The sequence below is a fragment of the Manis javanica genome, chromosome 7 (genome assembly GCF_040802235.1).
Source record: "Manis javanica isolate MJ-LG chromosome 7, MJ_LKY, whole genome shotgun sequence".
Taxonomy (NCBI): domain Eukaryota; kingdom Metazoa; phylum Chordata; class Mammalia; order Pholidota; family Manidae; genus Manis; species Manis javanica.
Window position 1 is genome coordinate 70254795 of NC_133162.1, and position 19302 is coordinate 70274096.

Below are 19302 nucleotides of genomic sequence, written 5' to 3' on the forward strand. Positions count from 1 at the left end.
GTATGACTTTGGTTTCTCTATTTGTCGGTTCCCTTTTTTACTATACCTCCCTGCCCCGTCTCTCTCTGCACAGGGTGGGTATTCTGCTCCCTCCTTCTCTTCTTGGCAGGGCTCCTTCCAGGGGATCCCACGGACTGTTCCGCCGCACCGCAGACAGAGTGAGTCTGTGTCTCTCACTCCTATCCTGCTCTGGCTTCCCATTCATGGTATTTCCCTTCTGCATGACCTCTCCTTCCCCAACACCTTCTCCCACATCCAGAGTGACCTGCAGGCATGTGCTAAACCAGCACTCTCTGGGCGCTCCTCTGTTAATTAACACTTCTTTGACTGCATGTGAATAGACATCTCTTTAGAGCCTTAGGAAAGCTATTTGAAGTTAATTTCATTCTAATGTTATTTAAACCTGTTGTCAGTGACCCTAGACCTACCTATGTACATCTGTCTTCAATGCATTTATTTATGATACTGAGATATGTGAATAAAAAGTTTTTTATCTGGTTACATTAAAAATATATACACTCGGTGTAGTAATATAATGGACAGATGCATACTGTTTAGGGAGCAGGCTTACTAGACCATTGCACATTTCTTTAAATATGTCCTAATCAAAAGAGTTTTTAATCATTTTTCAGGGAAGTTCTTTTAACCACTAATATGTCTTTGTAATTTATTAGCTGCTTTGCAGTACAGAAGAAATGGCTCTTGAATGCATGGTTTACTAACATTTCTAATGATTTAGTAATTGTTGACTTTGAATTTTTTTCATTTATGTTAAATCTGCTTTCTAAAACAGTGTTTATTATTTTGTATTATGTACTTAATTATACCTGGTAAGTTGGTTATATTTTATCTTTTCTGAAAAGTCACCCCAAAAAAGCTAATATTGATGAAAAAGAGTTAAAAATAATTGTCAGTTGGAATCACTTTTATGCCTTCTTCAAGAATTTGTACTTATTTGTGATTCATATGAAGTTTTCCATAAATTGTCCTTATTTGTGTGAAGTATCAAAGGTCTAAAAGGGAGGAACTCTAAACAATTAAAATTAAGAAACATGATTTGCTCAAACAAAAAAACACATCTACTGAATTAGGCAAAATTATGAGCTATCAATATGAATTTGAGACAGGATTTGAAGTTTATTTTTTGGCTATTACACCTCTCCTCTTTTGTCTCTTTTTGTTTTTAAGAAAAATACAGTTTGTGTAGGCTTTTACATCAAGTTATTTAGTAACAAATTAATTTGTTTGATGGAAACAATGAGAAGAATTTCTCTACCCCCTACTCCTCCTTTCAATCTCCTATCCTATCGCCTTTGGAACCCTCCTTTTTACTTCTCTTGCCTCCAAGTAAATTGCTTTGTTTTTTCCTCTACTGAACGATTCCTAGCACATAAGGAATTGCACTCAAATTACAAGTGAATTAATCTGGTATATCAAAGGAAGCTATAACAAATTGTTAGGCAGAAAGACAGAAATGAGTGAGATGAAAAGGAGAAAGGGTACCCCAAAGATGACTGAGGAGTTGACCAATTAGAACCAGAAAGCCAGAAATGACTCAGAGTTAATCAGATGAAGCCACAGGGTCCAAGAGTGACTCAGGAAATGTCCAGGGTCCCCCCAGATAAGCAACATTTAGAAGCACGGAACAGCACAGCCCTGTCCCCATTTCAACAATCAGAACAAGCCTAGAGATCTGACAGCTGTCAATCAAGGACCTCTGCCCTGCCAAAACCACATAAAAGAAGCCTCAGAATGAGTATCCACGCCTGCCTGTTTTATCTGAGGCAGGCCCGCTCTGCTACTCTATGCAAAGTGTATTAAAACTTACTTTGCTTTCTTGACTTTGGTCTCCCATCTCACCGTATCCGACTTCCCTGCGACACGGAGCCGAATCCTTTCCTTCCTAACAAAACGACAATGTATTTTTAGGCTTGTAGCCAATAAACAGCATGATTTGAAAGAATACCTCAGATTAATACTCCTACCTTGAATTTATTTCCCCGTTTTAGTCCCTATCCTTGTTCCACCATTCTTCTCCCTGATTGTCCTCCTCAGCTAGCTGTAATATGTATTATGGAATTGAAGTTCATATTGCAAATATAATTTCATGTTTATTTTTAAAGTATATTCTCACTTTCTTGTTCATATAGCTTTAGAATTTTCTTGTCCCTCTCTTGAGTCATTGGCCCACCATTTTCAAATGCTTCTTCGTCTTTTCTTCAAGTTCAGAGCTATCTTTTTTGCAACTAAGAAGCAACACTGTCCTGCAACAGTACTATCAAGATGTCTCTCTCTCAGGCTTTTGTAAATCAAACCTTACTCAGCATCTCCCAGTTAGCAAGAAGAAAGGTTTTGTTCTGCAAATTTGGGTGTGTTAGCCACCTAGATGATAAATACATTGGAGTCTTTTCTTGGGTAAGTCCTCACAGCTAGGAGAACTGGCCCTGGGACTTGATCATGGAGACTTGTAGGATCCTGTTTGTGAAAGGTGGTAACTAGAGGACTTGTTCATAACTTCTTGATAATTCTTACTGAGCTTGAAAGGCTTCTTTAAGGAGAAATATGTTCTAAATTACTACATTATTTTTCATTTATCCTGAGAAGAACTGAAGCAGTTTACTGTAATAATTAATTTAATAAAATATAAAGCAGTTTATTATAAAAATTATGTTTTACATTTTTTACATTTACACAGTGAAATAATATTTGTGCCACTTTAATCAATATGTGATTCTTAGTGCTGATTTTCAGAGAGGTTAATTCTGTATGTGATGGTAGATAGTCAAGAGAGTTCGTCATTGTAATGTGTTTCATTAATAAGTTCTTTTTGATACCCTTAAGTGAACTACTGCCTTTTCTTCTAAGTGCACAAGCCAGGTAGGCTTAACTGTTATTCTTCAGTGAGGGCAATATGGTTTTGGTTTTGGGTTGCTTTCTTTTAATTCATAAGAATAGTAGACTTTCCACTGTAAAGAGATTGTCTGGATATGGAGAGAGAGAAATAATGTTTATGGTATATATTTATACCATATATATGTGGTATATATTAATGTTTATGGTATATATTTAGCCCTGGTCACTCCAGAAGCCTACTCTAGCCAAAGATATTCTTGCTGAATTTAAGAATAACTCTAGATAAATGGAGGTAAAAGGAAAATCTTTAAAGTCTCTAAGTATTTTTTTTTCCTCAGGTTTTTTTTTTTCCTCAAGTATATTATTACTCTGAACTTAAAGATGCTTATCTTCCAGTTTCAAAGTAGATTTTTCTCTTGGTTAGCAGAAAATACCTACAGATGTATAGAGATGTATAGAGATCTTCTATTGTCAAAACCTTCCAGCCTGTCTAAATTAACTGGCATTGGTTTAGTCTTTCTAATTTCTAACTGTGTAATATTAGAAATGATAAATAACCTACCTCATAGTAGGAAAATCTAATAAAAGTAATTGCTTTGACAAGGAAATAACCTTAATGGTAATCTCAAATAGCATTTCTTACCAGGGGATATGCTTTTAGGAATACTTGACTTTTCAAAAAGTATATTTTGAAATAATACACATTTATTATGTCTAAAAAGACCTTTAAATTTTTCTGTTTAACACATTGCTTGGAAGAATTTAGAAATCTTAACTACCTTTACATGTTCAATAACTTAGATGGAAAGGAAAAAACCTTTTAAACAACAAAATACCGTAAATGCATCTACATATGTTTTAATAATCTTGCAGTTTCTTGATGTAGTGTTTCCTGATTTCTAAATTTATATTCCAATAATAACTAATGTATATTCACCAGAATTAAATTAAGGACGACAATTATATTGTCATAAACTCTCCTCCTCCTCTTTTAACCTTCAGGGGAGTTTCATAAACCTTTTTGACAAGTGACACTTATAAATTCATCTTATATCACAACCCAATGTGTATTTAGTGAATGAAACTGTATTTACAACCCAACACAAATTCAGATAAAAGATTCATGAAATATTACTTTTTCTTAGGACATATGACACTCATATGTTTATCTCAATTTTTTGTTTTGCCTTTTTTACATAGTGAACATTTATTTCACATACATGAACATTTTTCATTTAGAAAATATTTCTTAAACATGTTAATGGCTGCATGTTAATATATTATTATGTGGATATACTCTGCATAATCTTTTCCTGTTGTTGGCAGTGGTGTTGTTTCTGTTTTTCCCTGTTAATAGAGATTCTATTGGAATTCAATTTATTATTCTTTGTGGATCAGTGTCAGTATCTCTCTTTACATAGATAGATTCCTAAAAGGATGTTACTTTAAATCCAAAGGTGTGTACATTCTAGAGATGCTTGTTGTGTATTGTTGAACTGTCAGATGTGCTCGTGAGATATACATTAACGTGGCTCAATATGATTGGCTTTACCATGTGACTGAAATCAATTTTATATGTAAGGATAGCTTTAGTGCTTTAATGCAAAATTAGCTATGGGAGTGACTTTTCACAAAAATAAAATATTTTTCAGTGAAATGGAAACTAAAGCAACAGTAAAAATGGAACAATTCTATTTTACAGTAAGCTATTTGAAGTGTGGTGAAAATAGAATATGACACATTTTTTTGCAGCTAATTTCAAATACTGTTTAGTATAGTCATTGGTTAATTGACAAGAAATGTGCATCAAACTTATGGTCCAGACAGCCATCTCATAAACCTAGGCTTGGGTTAGTTTCTCTCTCAACACCTTGCAATTATGAGAAACACAGCAATTACTGTTTCCTGTGTAAGACTTATTGTAACAACAGATTGTGGGGTTGTGTTGTTAGCCAAGTTTGTTGTACCGTAGTGCCCGTAGTATCCTATTCTGGATAAATACACCATGCATATTGGTCACACCACTGGAATTACACTATTATGATGCTATTTAATTTTGTTTTCTGAACTACTGTGCATCCCAGAGGTAAATGGTAATGAATTCTGTCTCATAGATATAGACCCATGAAAATTAAGCATCTCACACTTACTGTGACTATAGCAAATGCTTCATTACTTAAGTCACTATTAGTCTGTTTGATAGTTCTTAAAAAGCATTTAACTGATCCACTTAGAAAAGCTGTTGAACTCTTTATTTTAGAATTTGTTTATATATAATTTATATTTCTCAGTCAGGTATCTTCTCTAACTTCTCTGAAATCTAGAGGAATACGAGCATTCCTGGGTCCCAACAAATCTTGGAAACAGTAATTGAATTCATGTGAATTACAGAGTACAATTCTTTGAAACTAGTTGTGCTAGGAACCCAGTCATGTCTTACATATCTAAGTGACCTGGAGCCTTGCTTATAACTTAGAATATATTTAGGACATACATGAAAATCGAATTGTACTTCTATTGGTCTTTAATGCAGCAGCAGTAATAAAAGTAAACTAACAAATATTGAGTTGTATTTAGTTTAAAATGTACAGGACTCTGAAATTATTTAAAAAAGTAATTTCTACTTTCATGAGGGATTACATGTGGCTAAGCTTTTCTAGATCTTTGAGGTATGATTATTAAATTGTGTCAAAATTCCTTTCAGCATTTTATTTGGTAAGATTCTTTGATTTCCTTTTAAGTGTGAGAAGTTTTACATACACTGTTATATGTATGGATATAAATATTTATACTAACTAGGAAACCACGTCAATAAGAAAGTTTAAGTCTATTAAAATTTGTTTTATTTTACACAAATATATTAAATAAAATAATAATGCCTAGAAAAACACAACAGAAGCATAGCAAATAGTATTGGCTACTACACCCAGTCATGGCAATTCCTTGGTGTTATGTGTGGTCTCTGACACCATTGTCCTGTCTTTATCTTGTCTCTGCTTTCCCATTATGCCATTGGCAAGGAGTTGAGAAGTTAGTCCATTACTTCTCTGACAAAGCATGGTACAGTACAATTTCAGATTTTTTCCTACCACCTTCCTCATAACCATTTTTTTGTTTTTGTTTTTTTTCCAGTTTGCATGATGCATGTCAGAGCCTGCATGAAATTACAGGCATGTCACAGATGGCTCCATTTCCATCTTCTTTTAGACTTTAAAATGTATTTAATAATAAACTTGTATGTACCAAGAAAATAACTTGAGGTAATTCCTATATCTGTTATGCAATAAGCATATTAGAGCATTTTCTGCTTTCTATCATACACACTTTGACATATTTTTCTGCATCAGGACTTGATATTTCTAGCTGCCATTTTATTGTTGATGACTCTAAAACAAAAATGTTTACTGAAACTGATAATGAAATTTTTTCTTATGCTCATGCTAGAAATCTGAGGTGATATGAAAGAGTAAAGGTGCATAGTTTTTCTCAGTGATGAGTCCTAATTTGACTTTTCTTGTGCTCAATGAATTTCCTCCAGTAGGTCACTTGGAAACACTTTTTCCCAGAAATACTTTTTCCACAATGTGGCTTAAGTTTGGTGTCTGAGAGTTATCCTGCGTAGGATAGATCAGCTAAGAAATGGCATTATCCAGGAAAATTAGTACCTAAATGTGGGCATTGAATCCACCTATTGAGTTTTTAAAATAGTCGTCCTTCCATATTACAGATTCTGAAAGTCTGGGAACTCATTGTAATTACCCAAATAGCACATAATAATAATGTTTTAGTGTTGAAATTTGAATTCTCTGTTGGTTCAAATTCTGGCTTTGCCATTTGGTGTAGTGTGTGATTGGACATTAATAACTTCTTGTGAGCACAGTTTATTCATTTACAGAAGAAGGTAGTACCTTCCTCTTAGCATCTTGTGGTAATTAAGGATCATACAAGCAAACTTAAGAGTTTGCTATCTATCCTTGGAAAGAAGGGAAACCCAGAGTATAATATTCCTCAAATATTTATAATGAAGAATTTGTAATTCCTCAAATAATTAGGCATTATACTAAGCACTTTGTACATTATCACTTATTATTCACAATAACGAAGTATACTGTTATTATCCTAACTTTATAAATTATAAAATTGCATATCAGAGTAGTAAGAAAATTTACCCAATATTTCACTGATAGTAAGCAGTAGTCAGGACTCAAACCCAGATCAGCCTTACTCCAAAAGCTAAGCGATTCAGTACTTTGTTGTATCAGCAACTCTATATAACCATATGTAAATTATTTCTAAACTTTAAAGTGCTTTTCATGTCCTAGCTCTGGTTTATCTCCAGGAAGGCATTTAAGGAGACTTATACATGTTTATATGATTATATAAACTGTGTTATATCAGATATGCCTGCTATGGATTTGAAACACTTAGATATGACTGGCATTATTGAAATATGTATTTGAAGCCTAGAAACTTCTTATTCCATAGTAACTAGATGATGATGATGATTATACTGCTATGGAACTTGCCTTTTTCAAGACTCAGTTACAAAAGGGCCATGGCTCAAATTAATCATTCTTATACATTTTAATAATCTTAGGTGGCATTTTTTGAGTATCTTTGATGTGCTAGGAGGTCCTCTGCTAAGTGTTTTTTTGCATGTATAATCATATTTAATTGCCATAATTAGAAATGGAAACTAGCTGGATGCTTGTTAGACAGTTTCCCCAACTCATTTCATCCAGAATGTCTAGTCTTCAGAAACACTTGTGGCTTAGCTAGTAGGTCATTACGGGAGATGCTGCATTCGAATTAGTATGTATTTAATCTTGCTTGCTAATCTTTTAAACATGAATCATTAAGCTAACTCCAAGCTTATTTAGAGAAAACATTTTTTTCTAAGGTTTCTTTTTCCTCAGTGTTTTCTTTAAACTTGTTTTTGATTATTAGTGCTATTTCCTTGATGTATTAGGCAAGTATCGTTCTGATATTTATTACCAAAGAAGCAATTCTAGAGTGTATCACTAATATTCATTTATTTATCTTGCAAATATATATTTAATCTAATGACTCTGTGTGCCAAATACAACTGCAGCAACAGCAAAATATTAATAAGGCATGGTACATGCCTGTAAAGAGCTCATAGTCTCTGGTTATCTTAGTAAGCAGTCCAAAAGAGACATTGAAGATTGTCATTGAAGATGCCTCCCAATCCCTTGGACAATTACCCAGCAGTGCTTGTTGCTGGCAGTCTTGAGCTTGATGCCTGTAATTATTGCATCTGACTTCATGCTAAAGTGTATGTATCTAACTAAAGTAACACTTCAAAGTTGCCGAGTCCAGTTTGAAGTACTTAGCTCTTTGAAGCTTCAGTAACCAACCCTTCTACAAGTTACAAGGATGGAGTACAGAAGCTCTACTTACGTGTGACTACAGGGAGTTTCCTGAAGTCGCTCAGTAGTGGGGAATTCCTTTTGCCCTCTGAGGCTATGAAATGAATGGACTGGTAAACACCTTCCAGGGAGGCCTATTTTTGAAAGAGGGTAAATACTTCATTATGCATCTTGAACAAGAAACCTGAACCTCATCTTAAATTCCTCAGCCACTTCCTGTCCCACCTTCAAAATCTCTTTCAATCCTTTCCTGTTTTTTTCTGTCAGTATCCTAATTTTAGACCCTTATAATTCACATCACCAGGGCTGTTAGCAATAGCCTATTACCTGGCTGTTTTTAGAATTTCATCGCCTTCAATTATGTTCTTCACTGATTGCACCAGAGTGACATTCTAAAATACATGTTGGCTCTTATGATTCCTCTGCTTAAAATGTATCATGTCTGCTGTAATCAATTGCACAAAAGTCAGAACTACTTAGCCTGACATGCATTTCTTCATGAGCTGGCCCTTGTCTTCACTTTCCCACCATCACTGTGCTCTCCAAATTTAATCTTATCAATTTGAAGTTATTGGAACACACCATGTTCTTTTTTTGCCTCTGTCTTTAATATCCACTGGCCCTCTACCCTGAATGCTCTTCCCTTCTTGTCTACTTGGCAAACTCCTGCTCATCTTAAAACTCAGTTCAGATGTTTGTGAGTCTTGGATGCCTTCCATGACTTCTCCAATTAGGCATATTTTTTTCTTTTTGTTCCCATATGTTATGCTTGAGACATGATCTTATCGTTTGTTTACCTGACTGTCTCACTTCCTAGGTCTCTCATCCACAAGAACAGCATTGTGTTCAGCTCCATATTTTCCTACACCTAGTAGGATGCATGATACATTGTAGACATTTAAAAAATAAATGGTCTTTGATGTTCCTTTCTGTTGGTCTTAACTGTCCATGAAAACATGGGGTTTTTCCTTGATAGAATTTATTCTAAAGATATCTGAGATTATAGAAGCAATAATGAATGTGGGGAAGATGAATTATTAACATTTTGCCTTTATATTAATCCAGTTGAGTGTTCAGAATTAGGGGAAATTAAACTACAAGCAGTGACCTATGGCAGCACATCTCTGCTTTGCTTGTTAGAGGTTAACAGGCAGCTTGTTGATCAGCTTGTAGCAGTTAATTAATGATAATCCAGTAGTTAGTGGGGAACCAGTTTTAGACAATCTTCTGTATATCAGGAGCAAGTCATTTCCTTGGTCCTTGCTATAGTCATTTCTTAATCTTGTTCAAGAGACTTTTTCCTTATGGTATTAGAATTGACTTCCAAACTTGTTTTAAAATAAACTTCTAATAAAAATGTAAAATCAACATTATTCAGCATCTAGGAACCACTGATTTAATGTAATTAAGTGGTAATTTAGACATTTTTAATTGTTCATCCTAGCTTAGTTAAGACTCAATATTTTGTTCTTAAAAGCCTGATTATTTCTGATTCTATAATATTTCATATGGACCTTTATAGCATTTAATACAAGGAGCACATCTTTCTGAATGTCTGCTATATTTGCATCTAGCTCTCTGATAAGCAGTGGTCAGTTGGGTAATACAAGTATGGTTGTGTACCCCCTTATCTGCAGTTTCACTTCACTGCAGTCAACCACAATCTGGAAGCAGTGAGCTTCCTGATCTGTCGTCAGAAGGCTGGTAGTAGCCTAATGCTGTATCACAATTCACCGCACTTCATGTCATCATGTAGACATTACCTCACATCATCACAAGGAGGATGAATACAGTACAGTAAGATTTTGAGAGACCACATTCACATAACCTTTATTACAGTATATTGTTATAGTTCTTCTATTTTATTATTATTGTTAATCTCTTGCTGTGCCTAATTTATAAATTGAACTTTATCATAAGTGTGTTTGTATAATAAAAAGCATAGTATACACAGGATTTAGTACCGTCCGTAGTTTCAGGCATCCACTGGGGGTCTTGGAACTTATTCCCTGTGTTCTGCAATAATCAGAACCATGCAAATGGATAATTTGTCTGCTGTTTACAGTGCCCCTTTTCTGGACGTTTGGTTATCTTATTAATTAGTTTGTTACTTTATCTTAATTAGAAAGTCACTGATTTTTATGCTTTGAGCTGATAGCACATGTTTATACCTTTTTTTTCTTACTGAGAAGACATTATAATAAGGCCCTTTTTTAAAAATTTTGATGTCATGTACAATTCCATGAGCAACATTATGGTTACTAGACTCTCCCCATTATCAAGTCCCCACCACACACCCCATTACAGTCACTGTCCATCAGCATAGTAAGATGCTATAGAATCACTACTTGTCTGCAAGGCCTTTTTTAATATGAAATTGTCACTGATATTTTAATAGGTCTTGAGTTGCTTTAAGATTTTTAACTCAAGACTAGAATATTGTTTTTGACAATAAAGAGGTGAAAAGGGAAAACAAATCCCATTCAGTCAGCCATTTGACACTGTCTCCTCTATGGTTGCTTTTTTTCCTTTGGTAGATTTTGGTTTGCTTAATGTGAACCAGCTCTGTATTTTTACTAATCTATCTAAAGTGTATGATCACTTTGGCATGGCATTTTTTTTAGGGAACTCAAGGGAGAGTCTTGAATTCATTATGTGGTGATTTTAGTATCCTTCTTTGAAGGAGTTTATTCATCTCTATGGTGATATATTTTGAAAATGCCCAATGACTTTAAAGTCTAAGACATTTAGCTTCAAGCAACAACTGAGATGGCTTATTTGTTTTAAACATTCTAAAATAACAGTTTAGCATATCCTGTATGGATTAATTTTGAGCAGTCATTGTCTTCATTTTATTACATTTTTCAGTCACAAGTCAGCCTTATACTGTCATGGCCAACCATCCCTCCTTAAGTCAGTGAATTTTGTTCTCATTCACTGTAACCCTGCCATAATTTAATCCCTGACTGTTGACCTGGCACCCATCATCCAGTGCTGGTCGAGGAGGTGAAAAAAGTGGCAAAACACACATGATGCAATATAAATAGATTCATCCCTTCTTTTGGAGGGATTAGAGCTCCTGTGTAGGTTTGTTTGTGGGTTAGCGTTGTAAAAAAAAAAGTTCTCAGTAAAAAAATGGTCCTTTGATGTTGATGTTTCAAAGCACTTTGCCAAATGTTTTGACATTTTTAGCTCACGTTAAGAAAAACTATGTGGGGGGTGTGGCGTGTGTGTGTGAATACATTTATAGGAACCACCCCAGTGTCAGGACATGACCAATAGGCTCTGCCCCATATGCTTTATTTGGGCCATTAAAGGATAACTGAAATTCATATTTCTTTACTGAATGCCCAAAGGAATGAAAGTTGCATGTTTCCTCTGATTTATTTAGAATGTAAACACAGAGCTCCAGAGAGTGTTTGTGAAGCACATTGGCCTTAAGAACTTTGCTATTATAGGCTTCTGAGCTAGAGTTTAAGTTACTGGCAATTTCGAATTTGTTTTACTCTCAACCATCATTCAGAAAGCAATTTATTTTTAATTTTGTTGAATGGGTACTCACTCTTGGGGCAGGGTAAATAACTGTTTTATACGTACCAGCCATAACAGAACTTTAGTTGATCCCTTATATGGCAGTTAAGCAGAACAAGCTGTGAAAACATGTTGTTCTAAAACTTTTCAACAAGGATTTTAAAGGTAGATTAGCATTAGCTAAGTATATCAACCTATTTTTATTTAAGTAATTAGAATTTTACATTAATTGAGAATAAAATCATTCTAAATCTTGTTTAGCTTATAACAGTTTTAATTCTCGATAGAGATATAACACCCTGACACTCAAATTAATGCGTTCTCTGATCAGGTATGATAAAGTGGTATATAGTTTTCTATTAAAAAAATAAACTTAAGATGGGTAATATTTTGAAGGTCACAATTACTATCTGAATGCTTTTTACAGGTTAAACCAAAGTGCCATAGATACCATTTTTTCAAGCTTTCTATATATAAGGTTTTAAATACTTAAATACTTAATGAATTAACTAAGGCAGGAATCTTTTTTCTATGATATATCAGTACTTTAAGATTTTTCTTTTCCTGTTTGACTTTGGATCTTGTTTAGTGTTTATTGCCTGTATCATTTTTTTTTTTTGCATTATCACTTTCATGTTCCTCATGAATTCACTTGAACATTTGCAATTTATTTTTTAATTAAAAAAAAAGCCCACATGCTTCTCATATTAAAAAATAATAATTACCAAGACAGCCTAATTGGAACTTATATTAATTCTGGGTGACACTTCTAAAATGAATTGTTGCTAATGTTGTTTTTAATTTTAATAGCCTCAAGTACTACAGCCTTCCAGCAGCCTTCCCAGACCCACAGAGCACGCCCAGGGAAAACTAATAAAGCCGCAACATATCGAGGCCCACAGTGAATGCACAATCCAGGACAGACATCAGAATGTTGCACATCTGGATGAAAGCTTTACACACGGCTTGCAGCAAGAAAGCAACTGTGGTCTGGAAGACCGGCCTTTTTCATCAAGCCCGCCTTTCACTAAGGATGTGGCTAAAAGTACACCTTCTGAAGCAGACTTGAACATGACCATGAATGCTCAAGAGCCTTATCATTTGGCAAATAATCAAATTAGTGACCTGCAATTTGTACCTACTTCTCTTCAGACACTTCCCCAGTCAAGTACAGTAGACCAGGCTAAGAGAGTTGGAAGAAGTCAGTCTTCACTGGCGGACCAAACGTCTCAACCCAAGTCCTTGCAGCTTTTTAAGCCTTCCATCTCAAATTCTTTGATACCTCCTTCAGTTTCAGAATCATCTTCAAGTAGGACTCCCACTTGTAAGAAGTCACGAATAATCACACCATGTACTTCAGCAAAACTTCAGCCAACATCTAGTCAAACAAATCTTGCAAATAATCCAAATCTGAAAGTGTCTAAGCTCCGTCCCCCTTCTGGCTCTTTCAAACAAAAACAAATAAGCAGTCCCCACCCAGAGCCTCAAAACTTCCAGGCCAAGACAGGCATCCCAAGACCATTAACAAGAAGAAGAGAAACCATGCAGAATTTGAATGGCAATTTGAATTCTGGAGATTGTTTGGCCTCTAATCGATATTCCCGTCTTCCTAAACCAAAAATACATTAAGTACATAGCCATTGCCTGCCAATTTGCTTTTTTAAAAAACAATGTTATGTAATAGCTTTACATGCAGTTTGCTACCATGATGGAGGTTCCATTGAAAGCTTGCAAATCCTAAAATTAAAATGCTGGAAGCTTTTGCTAGTTTGGCTCTTCCTTCCATTTTGTATCCTGGTTGAAGTGCTTAGCATTTGAGCATATTTGTCTCAGGTAAACACAAAAGTTTGCTTACCCATCTCAGAGGCCTGCAAAAGGCTCCAATCATGTTATCCATCCCTCTGCACATCAGAAAATTCATAATCACTTAGCAGGCTAGAAACGTGCTTTCCTGAATTAGTCCTTTTAAGGTCTGTGCTAATTGTGGTCCCAGAGCCTCACCCGTTTCCTCTTGTTTCTCCTGTGAGTATGGTTACTGGTTTAACTGAAGATGTGGCGATAATGGAAGATGGTAGTCTGTAAGCAGAGTTATGGCCAATGATTTGTATATTTAAAAGGTCTATGCAAAAGCTCTGTGATGAATAAAGGAGGTCAGGCTTTTAGTGGGAAATCTATGTAAGTTTTATTTTCCCTTGTTAGAATCAGCATCAACATTTATCAGACAAATCCCCCAGACTAAAAATGTTTCATTATATGAAACCAATTATAAGTTGTTTTAGCATCTTGTTCTCTACACACACATACACACACACACACACCGTTTGTGTTTGTTTTTGCTACTGGACAAAATTTGAAAAGCTTGAGATAACATCTTGAAACCTGTACCTAAAGATGTATTCATTTGTAACATATGTTGGTGCTAGAGTTTTGCTGGTAATTCAATTTTGAACCCTATAGGCTTATGGATCCATTATACCTATTTTAAGGTTTCACAGCATATATTTAAAATGAAGTCTTATTGTATTATTTATATTTATTGACTTTCTGCTAATATCCTGAGACAGGAATAATGGATTTAAAATGTTTGCATAAAACTTTGATGAGATATGAATATCTCATACATAGGGATTTAAAATTATTTTCTATAGGAAAACAAGTTAAAATATTTTGAGAATAATGACAGATTTAAGTAAGACTATCTGAGAAATCTGGAATTCATAATAGTTTTGTTTTTCTGAGTTTTCTAGGTTTCCCTTTTACATTGGTATATACTTGAATGACAATTTCTTGAAAAGTAGATGAGGAAGAAAAATAGAATTGGAGTGGGGAAATTCAGTTTTAGTAAAAGGTATTAAAAGAGATTTAAATGGCAACATGCTTACTTATTTTAATGTTGTAGGAAGGTAGCTGTGGAACTGCCAAGGGACCATAGGCTCTAACCTCTAATCATGCTGTGAGGCCACTCATCAGATGGTTCAGCAAATTTGCCTCCTGTTCCCCCAAATCATGTCATTTTTAGGCTGTTCACCTGTTTCTGCTTAATTAGGATTAATGTATTTCAGACAGGTAGTGTTTTACAAAGTCAATTTTGTCAATTTTTTTTGTGATCATATGAGCAAAAATGTATCATAAGGGATTATGTCCAAAAAGCTAGTCACTGCAGTTTCTAGGGATTCTTTTTTAAAAAGTGTACTTTGGTGAAATTGATCCTTTTTAGAGAAATAACAGCAAGTGCTTTTGTGGAAATTTCAAAAGGGATGTTTACTACTATTCTGTTGCAGTGTCCCCTTACCTGTCAAGAGAACCATTTAAGTGAATTTGCCATTCCCTGTCTACAAACCATTCCTGGATTTGATGACAGGTGAGCAACAGAAACCTAGTATCATACTCAGATTTGACAGCACTTCTGCTGGAGAATTACCCAAGTTCAAAGTTTTTCATATAGGACAGATACTGTTTGTATAAAGTGATCAGACATATCTCAGCAAAGCTCTTGCTTGTTCATAGTAACAAGCAGGGATAGGGATGGGATAGCTGCAGTTAAAAGTGGATACATGTGGTCTTTCATTTTGAAGGAGAAAGAAAATGATCCTCATGCATTGCAAATGGGATATTATTACACTGTATTTCCTTAAAGTAAAACATGCTGATGAATTACTGGGTTTTGATTTATTTAGAAGTTGGTATAGACTCTTATGAAACATTATTTACAAGTCAGGCCTTTACCTTAAAGGGAAAATTTTAAATTTTTATTTTTAAACCCCGAGTCTGAGGGAAATGTTGTCTATTATATAAAAATGTTGACTTTTGCAATTCGTTTAATCTTTTTCCTGCTCTATTTTTTCTCCCTGATGAATTTGCAGAAATATTAATCCATCAGTTCAACTTCTTTGTACCTTTGTTGAGCCTTAATCTTGGTGGATGACTCATCAATATAATTAGGAAGCATAATATATTTAACAAAAAAAATCTAGGATGCTTGCACAAAACAACAAAGCATTTGCCTGCAGTTTTCTTTAAAAACTGCAAGATTTTTATTACTATAGTCTGCTCCTTAGTAAATGTTAAGTCAGCAATGAGGTAAGGATGTGGTTTGCCTGAATAATCTGAGATTCACTCTCTCAGATTTGGCTTGATCTCTGTTTAGTGCTTCTGTAAATCGGCTCTGTGCCAAATCCTCCTCCACAGGAACTCAGATCACTTTTTTCCTTAGTTTTTGTGATTTCAGGTGAGATGGTTGCAGTGTGTGAATCCTAAATCCTGAGGAGACTTTTATGGAGGTTTATTAAGTTTCACATTTGTAAAAGAGAAAATTATAATAGAGTGTTTAGAATTATGCATCTGGCTTTTAATGGGATGCACATCAAATTCTTTAAGAAAGCTTGGCCTATGGAGTTAATCAGTACAGGTACAGATGATTTTAAGGCATTAAACAAAGGGTTATATGGTTATATCATTTAGAATAATTCCTATAACTGAGACCCTCTAGCATTTTTCTTTTGGAGTCTCATTTTAATTTGTGCAATATTTTCAGGCATATAGACTACTGTTCATTGTATTTATGTAGATATTAGGGAACTTACTAAGTACTTTAACAAGTAAAACTCTGAATATGAAAGAAAATGTCAAATTTGCACTTTAAATGAGCTTAATTGCTTGGAGTTGTGCCTGAAATATCGAAATGCCTCATTGGGTGTGGCTTTCTTTGTTGAAATGAATCTCTATAATTGTTGCTGTTTGAAGTACAGCCTTTCCCAGAATTATATCCTCAGCATGTCACTTTTCCCATTAAAGAACCAAATTCTTTGAATGTTTCATTGTCCTCTTAAGTATTTTACTTGGCATCAAAGAGAACATGATCCCCCGTAGCTGTCACTTCTAAATACTCCTGTAGCCTAGATGGTGTTACATACAAAGAGGTTCACTTTTCATTTCTGATTGGAGTTTTCATGATGGATTCCTGGTCTCTAGGGTACTGGATGTAGTTTGGAATCACCAAATAAGCTTGCAATGAAGATCAGTAAGACTGCAGCACAGTTTCAGTTTATTCTCCAACCTACACAATAGTTTTTGTGCTTATAAATTAGTTGGATGTTTGCATGCTTATGCACAAATTTGAAAATGAATTATAGTTATAATACAAATAACTGATGTTTTTCCTTAGAGATGATAGCCTTGTTACTTTTTTAAATTCTGATGCTTGAATTATATTTTCTCATTTTCTTTTCACACCTCCCTTCAATATTTCTTCTGCAGCAATTTGAAAAAATACATTTGGATTATGATGATAGGTGCCGACCTACACCTATGCTATTAATTAAAGATCCTCATATGTTTTAACCTTGTTGGGGAAAACCTACTCACCATAACTAATTAATACTGACTCTAGGAATTTAAAGTCTTTAAGTTATTACTAACTAAAAACAAAATCACCACAGTCTTTAATACCTGCAGTATTGTTTTTCCCATTGATTTGAAAAACCAGATCAGAGTAAATACTATATATTAGAATTTGCTTATAAAATGAATTATAAAAACTGGGTGTAAAGTCTCTTCCCTGAAAATGTTGGCATAGTAAATAAAAATAAAGTTCACAATTATAAAACTTTTCTTGTCCTTCTCAACATTGACTTTTAGAGTGTACTTTTTCTTGGATATCTTTTTTCCTACAAAGATCTAAAACACTGGTTATCTGGTGGATTATTTTCTCTGAGCTCTATCATTACACATAATCCCTTCTCTATGTTAGGGTCCAGTAACTCAGGGTTTTCCCAAGAGAACCAAGCACACAGGCATGGAGATGTAAGTACAGGCAAAGTCTTTATTCAGCCAGCAAGCTGGGGTCGACAGCACCTCCCCTGACATGCAGGCGGAGTCCTAGCTGCCGACCCCCAGGCAACTTTAGGTATTGCTTATATAGGAACACTCCAGTTGCCTGACCGCTTCAATTGTTATCTCTTGCTTACCCAAGCATGTCTATGTGACTTATCACGGATCACGTCCCCAGGCTGTTGCCCACTTCTAGTTATCTAACTTAAAGCAGGCGCATTTCTAAGCTTAGCCTCGGGTTGTTTATTCAAAACTGGGTGGCCCATGCTTTAGGCAGTTAGGTTAAATGTTATTAGTCCTTTTTCCTGACTCTTGATGCCCTCTGCCCTCCTTTACATTTCCCCCCTTTTCTTGATCAGACTGAGGAATCTTCTGCAGCGGTATCTAGGGCCTGATATTTTTGCCGAAGGACCAGGAGTCGGACGGTGTCAAACTTCTCTTGCACAAACTTAAGCAGCCTATTTATTATACACGGGCCGATGGTAAGCAAAAGCAGCAGGATGACCAGCAACGGCCGAGAGGAGGGTAACAAACCATGGCTTCGTTGCTGCTGCTTTCATATTTTTTACGCCACCTGTCAAGATCTTTTTTTAGTTTGGCTAAGGAATCTCTAACTGCACCTGTCTTATCTACATAGAAACAGCATTCTTTTTTTAGGGCTGCGCATAGCCCACCTTCTTTTAAGAACAAGAGGTCCAGGCCTCTTCGGTTCTGTAGGACCACCTCTGCCAAGGAGGTGAGGGATTGGTCCAGGTTTGATACTGACTGTCGGAGCTGTTATAGGTCCCTGTCGACTGCCACCCTCAGGGTTGTGAGCCCTTTTTCCCGTGTCACAAGGGCTGCGACCCCAGTGCCTGCCCCTGCTATCCCTAGGGAGACGAGGATCCCAATGGTCAGGGTGGTAACAGCCTCCCTCTTGCTCCGGTGGGAATTCGGCCTTTCTTCCCAATAAGAAAGGAGAGAGTTATGAGAACGATATATTAAGCGAGGTAGAATGGCCACCAGCACACAAAACTCATTATTAGCATTGAACACAGAGGTGGATAGGGCCGGGGTGAGGCCTGTCTTTGAACAAAGCCACCAACCCGAGGAGGGTATAATCCACTTCCTTGCTCCCATGGGGTGCTATTATAGGAGGATTATAACTGGCTCTGGGCGGTCGGGACTGTGCCTACACATGTACCAGCGATAGAGACTTGAGCGATTGTAAGTCTCCGCGGTCTCCCGTCCCAGTAAGTGGGATGGGAGTTGTTGATAGTGTAGGAGCCATTTATCCCGATTGCCTCATAGAAGGGGGGTGAACCTGGGTAGCATAGCCAACAGGGATCGGTGAGGGAGGAAGTGGTGTGGTTAAGAGTCTTTACTACTGCCTGCACCATTTCCCACATGGGATTATCTAACCCGGAGGGAGTGTGCTGGCCCATAACCCAGAGGTCGATGGACCCGGTCCTCTCGTGGGTTCTGGAGCAAGCGATCTGGTTGGCATTTTCTCATCCTTTTTGCTCAGGCCCTTGTCCTGGATTGAAGGTTTCTGGGGATTTATAACTGGGTTGGGACCTACGGCGGCGGTGGGAGCTAACACGGTTAATTTAATGGTGAGGGTTGAGCCATCTTCCTCATGTCCCCAAGATTTATAGTACTTTATCCCCCATGTTAGCCCTCTTATCCAAGGTGATACCTCAGTCTTTTTGCCCATCTC

General features: G+C 35.9%; 1 protein-coding gene across 16 annotated transcripts in view; it reads left to right on the forward strand.

The window, feature by feature from the left end:
* CCSER2 (coiled-coil serine rich protein 2) overlaps window positions 1-16584 on the forward strand; it is a 224660-nt gene extending 208076 nt beyond the window's left edge. For 9 of the 16 annotated variants that reach the window (XM_073241105.1, XM_073241104.1, XM_073241103.1 and 6 more), the window contains one exon: window positions 12585-16584. In XM_073241105.1, coding sequence (XP_073097206.1) covers window positions 12585-13403 — 819 coding nt within the window. In that variant the 3' untranslated portion in view covers window positions 13404-16584. Of the gene's footprint in view, window positions 1-73; window positions 207-5873; window positions 5914-12584 lie in introns of all 16 variants that reach the window. The other 7 variants (XM_073241108.1, XM_037002672.2, XM_073241107.1 and 4 more) reach the window with 4 other exon arrangements.
* Window positions 16585-19302: the final 2718 nt, after the last annotated feature.